General features: G+C 42.4%; 1 protein-coding gene across 3 annotated transcripts in view; it reads left to right on the top strand.

The window, feature by feature from the left end:
- Window positions 1–7,076, top strand: part of ASMTL (acetylserotonin O-methyltransferase-like) — an 86,872-nt gene that overhangs the window by 28,099 nt on the left and 51,697 nt on the right. For all 3 annotated transcript variants that reach the window (XM_019524208.1, XM_019524207.1, XM_019524206.1), the window contains exon 6: window positions 1,149–1,257. In XM_019524208.1, the coding sequence (XP_019379753.1) occupies window positions 1,149–1,257 (109 nt within the window). The remainder of the gene's footprint in view (window positions 1–1,148; window positions 1,258–7,076) is intronic.

The following is a 7,076-nucleotide window of genomic DNA, read 5'->3' as shown; positions in this document are numbered from 1 at the left end:
CCCCCCCCCCCCATCCAGCTCTAGAAACCAGCCTGAGGCAAGGTTTAAAAGGGAAGAGGGGATGTTACATTTTAGAAGGAAGCAATTGGGCAGTGGGGACTACTGGATGAAATTTGCTTTTATGCAGCTGTTGTATGCATATGCACACAGCTGCAGTTATGTAGCACCCTCTTGGATATAATGGGTCTTTGATGACATCTATGGTGTTAGAGGGTGGTTGCTGTACAGGTTTCCCTTGCTTTATGCAGGTTTGTTATGTGTGAATTTGCTCTTATGTGATCACCCTCCTGATAACAAAATCTGTTATGAGGTAAATTCACTCTTATGCAATCAGTGTGGTGGAAACCTGCAGACGGCTACTTTGTGTGGTGCATTGTGGGAGTGACACGCACCAAAATAGTCTCCTGTGTGGATCTGTGCTCCTTGCTTGTGGTCTGTGATGCATGATTCTGTAGTTGCCATCCCCATTATGATGGTACACACAAGCAATGGGCACTGTCTGCTGTTGGAGAGTACCAAAATTATCTTGTAAAAGTGGTAGAAATGGGTCTAGGGGTCAGTACAGTCGATGTCTCTATTTTGGAATGTATCCCTATTTGTTACATAGTAAAGTAGGTTCCCTTTATGTGAATTTGAGTTATGTGCCATTTTCCAGGAATGCATATACAGCATAAAGCAAGGGGAAACCTGTATTTCTTTTACTTGGTGTTGGACATGTGCTATGAATGTGACTTGAACAAGTGATGTGCAGTCAGTGCCAGCAATTGGCCAATAGTTATGCAAGAACAGAATTAATTCTGCAAGCATCCCATTTAGGGAGAAGCTACTAGTATCCAGACTCTGGCAAATAATGACCTCTGGGTAGAAAGAGAGAGATGCTGTGAAGTGAACCTGCAGAAGAAGAGGTGGTAGAGTTCTACTCTTTTTGACTTTTTTGACTTGCATAGGTCCACTTATCTCCCTACTTGTTCCCATTAATTCTAGGAACATCTCTATATATGTCTCTTAAAGGGAGTAGTTCAATTTTTTGTTGGGTTTTTTTGGTCAGGTAAACAGTGTCTGGTGCAGTATAGGTTAAAGATAAAACACTGATACCTGTTTTATCCTTTTTATTTTAATTTCTATCAAATTTGTTTTTAACGTTTTAGATGATCATCTAGAGACTGAAGTCACTGATTTCTATGAAGAGACAAAAGTTAAATTTGCTGACCTGTCTGAGGAGCTTTTATGGGAATACATTCACAGTGGAGAACCAATGTAAGTAGTTTTTTTGGAAGCCAGCAGCATTGACTTGAATTAAGGCCCTAGAGGGCTCTGAGACTCTATTATATAGAAGCAGTTTGCCATGTGTTCTGAAGAAATTGGTCATAGCTATATACAGTAGCTGATGCTCTGTGTGAAGCAAGTGATGTGGATACTGTGTTCTCAGTATTTTACTAGTACAGGAGTTCCCAGTTTAAAAATTGTTAACTAACTTTTTTCTCCCCACTTAACCCTCAATCTCTCTGCAAACAAAAGGTGCCATCTGCAGTGTTGATTCTGGTCATGTAGATAATTGTCCACAGGGATCTTAATACCAAATGAGACCACTAGACCGGGCAGGCAAATAGTAAAATTTTGCAGGTGTTACCAGTCTAAAATCTAAACATAGAAGACAGATGGACTAATTTTAGTACAGTTCCTTCCAGTCTTCTACCTAAGGGGTTAAATTCAAATCTCATCACACTGAGTCTAAGCAAGCACTCTTTTTTCTTTCTCTGGATCCTAATTTGATTGTCTAGGTCAGTACTGACAACAGCTACAGAATAAAACCTGGTTTGTTTTCATGCTGTCTACTAACAAGTGCAAGTCAGAAAGTGTTTTGTCTCCTTTAAGAGTTCTGTCAGTCAGTGGATCCATAACTGGAACACTCAGTGCTAACTGGCCATATGCTTGCTTTTGTGATCACTTTTGGAGTGAAACTTGTTCAACACTAGAATGGGTCTTTGAAAGTGTGGAACATCCCACAGGGCACACCTACATGAGATGTTTATTGCTGTCTAGTAAAGTCTCAACACCTACATGTGCAGCCCTGTTAGGCTGCAGGAAACTGATTAGCTCCACTGAAGGTTAGTACTTGTAAATGCAAGTAATGTCCTGCAGCAGCATTCTTTAGTGCGCAGCAACACACTTGTAGACGCTGCTGGGGCTGGCTGGGGCATGAGGATACTTCGGTGTGGAGTGGGGCATGCTACCTGTTGGCTAGCCCCACACTGGAGCACCCTTGTGCCCCAGCCAGCCTCTCTGCAGTACGTTCAGCCAGTCAAAACAGCCCTGCACTGGCAGGCTGACTCCTAGGGCCTCCTGTGAACCGAGGCTGTTCAACCCAGCTCGGTGTGCTGTGGTCCCAGGTGCACATCAAGACATGGTGCTTAGGAGCAATAAACTGGTGCAAAAAGCACCAGAGTTTATTGCTTTGCATCAGTTACATGTGTAGACCATGCCCACTGAAATGCTTGCTACTTGATGGTATAGAATCCATTAGCAATGTGAGGATGCTGTAAGTGGTTTGTTTGTTTTTTTTTCTGGCTTCCCACAAGATATAGCCCAATTTCTCTCTAATTGTAAGACACTAAATCCAATTCCTTGCTCATGCATACAGTCATGGCATACAATCTCCTCCGTACATTGATCAGTCTCCATCTTACCACTAATTAGGTAGCTTTTTTTTTACTCTTACTGCTGTACCGTTTCTAAACTCTGATAATTGAACTTCCTTGAATCTTCAAAAACATTTTTCATCACTGCCAATTTAGACCCATTTGTTCTTGCACTGGTATTGCATGCTAGCTTAAGTCTTCCCCCTTTCCTCATGTATTTACAGAGAACAATCGTATGCCATCTTGCATTTAAAAAATAAATAACAAACTTTGCTAGGGCTAAATAAGCTAAGCACCAAGCTTAACTTGCCCTGCATGTCCAAGTGAGAGGTGTGGCATTTGTACGTAGCAATTCCCCATATTGATCAAGCTGTCCACTGTTTTGACTTTAGTTACTTTAATCAATTAAACTTGCTTATGACCAGCCGTGGATCTGACTTTTCAGTTCAGTTCCATCTCTTTTCAACTGTTCTTGATATGTAAAGAAATCGGAAATGCATTTCTGCCAGCTCTATGCCCACAGTTGCTGGATTCTTCCGCTACAGGAGACATGCTGCGGGTGAATGGGTGTATCCAACTGTCTGTCTGGCAGTTTATAGCACCTGGAGCAGACCTGGTTTCCAGCCGACTCCGGTTCTGAAAGTTAAAGGTGACTTTCACCTAGTTTATAATAATCCCCTAGGGTGGTTCAATAAACATGGCTCATCTGGGCCTGAAGACTCGACTCCCTATGTCATCTTGCATTAAAATCAACTTTTCATGTTTCATTAACCTTGCGTTAAGCAACTGACTACAAAATTAATTAATAAATATTTATTAGAGTAAAAAGAACCAATGTAAATTCCATTGAAACCAGAACACTTAAGTTTGGGCAGGAGCATATTTATTCCTGGGTGGAGGGCAGGGGGAAGAAACCTAAGGCATTAGCAGTTTGTTACAAAGAATGTGTGGTCACTTAAGCTGCCTAAGAGTGGGGGGAATACATTTTGTAGAGTACAAATTAGAATAGAAATTTGAAGTATGCTTTTGGAAACTTTGATTTACTGATCTAATCTCCCTTGCCTATGCAACTGATTAAACTGACTTGAGGGGCAGATTCTTGGCAATTTTAGCTAGAATGTCAGGCATGTCATGAGAAATGCATGTTATGGTTATGCCCCTGAAAGAGCAAGTGAACACCTCTTCAGCATGGTTGTCTCTGCTACTACCCAGTGTCCAAGAGTGCTTTGATGGGTCAGAAGCTCATAGCATCTCTTCTACTTCTCCATCTAGCACAAGCCAGTCCAGCTTAAAACTGTGTAATGGAAAGGAGTAGAAGCCTGATCTCTACGTTTGTGTTGGAGAAACTAAAGATGGCAACCTATTAAATGCATGCAAAATAATGCGAGCACTTGGAAGCGATGGTCACTAGGACCCAGCCACCAGTGTCGTTTCTCCCTGTGGCAACACAGGGAAAGCTCCTGCTGCCAAAACCCCATGTCTGCAGGTTGGATCAAATGGCTCCCTGGGCTGGGTACAGCTTGCAGGGTGTAGGCTGATGATGACTTGTGGTCTGTGACTTCTGAATGGTGACAGTTAAATCTTGTGAGATTGTGCTGCGCCTTAGGAAAACTCTGAGATGTTGCTGTACAAGTGCCAGAACTGTTATAAGTAATTCCTGTAATGAAACTGAGTTTCTACAGAAATGATCTGGGTCTCCTCCCAGCATGTGTGTTATCTTCAGAAAACATTTCCTGTTTGCCTCTAGTGTAGGCAAGCAGACTGTCTTCAAGCCCTGTGCGTAATTAAAATTCATAGTGCAGATTTGGCAAGGGAGAGCTTTGGGTTTTCAGCCTTTCTTCCCAAAGAGTATAGGCTTAAAGACAGCTTTATGGAAATCGGGGGAATTGTACCCACTTCAAACCGCAGTTAATTCTGAACCTAACTTTAACTCATAGGGTTTCTGGAGTCTAATATCGTGTCTGCTCAAAAAATAAAACATCTGTCAGACTGAGACAGGTAGTACATTATCCTACCATCTGGCTTGTCCACTATGGCCTTTTGCAGTGGCCAATGTAGCAGAGAGATTGTCCTGCTCACTTGCCCTTTGTTAAGCAGTTGGAGTACGTTGGAACTAACAGTTTTAAGGGGACAAGATTTACTAGTTGAACAAATGACAAAAAGAGTATTTTCTGCCATATTACTCAGACATCTTTAGAAATATTTTTATGAAATGTAAATCCTGCCTCCTTTGGTTTGCTTGTAGGAAAATAGTGACTTGGATCACTATTGAAAAATGTAACCCATGATCTAGGGGGCAGTCAGTAAAGAGTATTTTGTTGACAGCACTGATACTTGTATACTGGATTAAACACAAAACAAAAGGACATTTGTTTTTCAGAAAACCAGGGCCTTGAAGGCATTTTATTGGTTGCAGGATCTAATAGAGTTGAACTGTTATAATATGCTGCCTCTGACGTTAAATGAGGAGAAAATGCTTATGATTAGCCACGTGTCAGTAACTGCATCTAGTTTCAAATGTCGGCAAGGTGCAAGTCTTTCACTATCAAAGCTGGAAAGTGTAAATATTTAGCACTGGAGGAGTTATTTGGGAAATGAGTGGGAGGGAGTTTTAACCACATGACCTTTCATCTTTTGAACACAGTTTCTGTTTAGGTGATATTGTGGCATTGCATGCAGTTCTGTACAAGAAGGTGCTGAGGCACTGCAGCAGGTGTGAACTGTGAGCACTATTAATAGAATGTTTTGAATCAATACTTCTAGTGGGAGATGATTAGCAGGGATCCTGGCTTTGTCTAATTAAAAATCCCCAATTTTTCAGTTTAAAAAAAAGTAACCCCAAATCCATATTTTTCCGTGATCAAAATGAAATGCATATATAGAGGTGTTTCATTTTGATCATGGAAAAAATGTGGATTTGGGGTTACTACTTTAACCCGGAAATTGGGGTGTGTTTGTTTGGGTTTTTTTATTGGAGAAAACCAGGATCCATGATGAGTCTAAAATTATAGAAGCGGAGAAGGGTATTCTCGTGGTCATGTTGTATGATTTATTGCATCTGTTCTGGCATAACAATATTACTGGTGTAGGCGGTCAGTGTAGCACTTGCATTTTGCCACAGTGTAATGTCTTTGCACGATACACTTTTCAGAAGTGTTGTGTTATTTCCTTTTAAAATAAGTTTGATATTAATTACTAGTAATTAATATTGGTATTTAAATAAGTCCTACAGAAAGCACTTTATGAACATTTGTACAGTACTTTGAAGATATAGTCAACAAAACTATTTTTAAATACTGTCTTTTTAAAGATGTGTAGAAACCATATGAAGGACAGACGATCCCATAGTCTGTGTAGACTATCACAATTCCAGTGAGGCTGACTCCTTTATTTTACTGGAACAGTGAGAAATCAGTAATTGTTGGCGAATGGACAATCTGGAAAGAGTATTGTGAAATGTCAGGAGCCTATCTTGCTCAAACTTAAGTGCTAGAGTCCATCAACTTTAGTCTTATGAAATAGTGCTACCTGCACAATAAATTACTGAATTCAAGGAAAAAGAGTGCACTGTATATAAAAATGGCAGAAGCTTGTCCCAGGTATTCCAGTCTTCAGAGTTCTGCAGGCTCTGTGGTGCTGTTTAATAAAACATATTTTATAGTAACTTGTCACTGAACTTAATTCACCATGGATTTGTATGGAGAAATTCTAGAGAAGCAACTGATGAATTGGTACACATTAGATCGGCATCAGTAAATGGGGAAACTTACATTATTGGCTCTCTGCTCTTCTTCTTGGCCATTTGAAGCCAGTGATGTGTTCTGATACTTATGCCTTCTGGCAGGGGACCCTGGATAGTTGAGGTACCTCCTGTGAGCCAGGTTGACCCCGGGTATACCCCCATCCCCTCAGGATTGAGCCAGGCTGGGCTAGAGTAGAGCAGCTGCTGAGTGCTGGTGTGGTGTGGCACAGCACAGACTGTGGGCTGGGGTTAGGGCAAGGGTAGCTGCTGTAAAAGGCACCGAATGCCATAGACTTGACTAGGGAGGGTTGGGCAGAGCTGAGCTGACCGGGCTGGCCCACCCCAATGTGACTCAACCTGCAGTGCCTGGGGATCTGTGCCCCAGGGGCCGAGGCAGCTGCTCTCCCTTGCTGTATGCAGCAGAGTCCTGCCTTTCCCAAGGCTGGGTTCATTCAGTCCCATGGCCACAAGTGAGTGGTAGGAGGAGCATGGGGGGGGTGGGCACATGCTGTCCCTGAGTTTGGCCCCTGACTCGGCACCCTTCAGGATGGGACAGTTTTTTTGCCATGCAGGCCAGTAGTGGGGCGGGGGGGGAGCAGGGCACTAAGCCGTGGCACAGAAGTATAGGAGTGGGTATGGGGCTTTTGGGCTGCCCCAGGCCCACCTACAAATTGTGACCTCCCCCCCCCCCCCCC

Source organism: Gavialis gangeticus, unplaced genomic scaffold (assembly GCF_001723915.1).
Source record: "Gavialis gangeticus isolate Ggan-Ray unplaced genomic scaffold, GavGan_comp1, whole genome shotgun sequence".
Lineage (NCBI taxonomy): Eukaryota > Metazoa > Chordata > Crocodylia > Gavialidae > Gavialis > Gavialis gangeticus.
The sequence above is the reverse complement of the archived record's forward strand: the minus strand, read 5'-3'. Positions and strand labels throughout refer to the sequence as shown.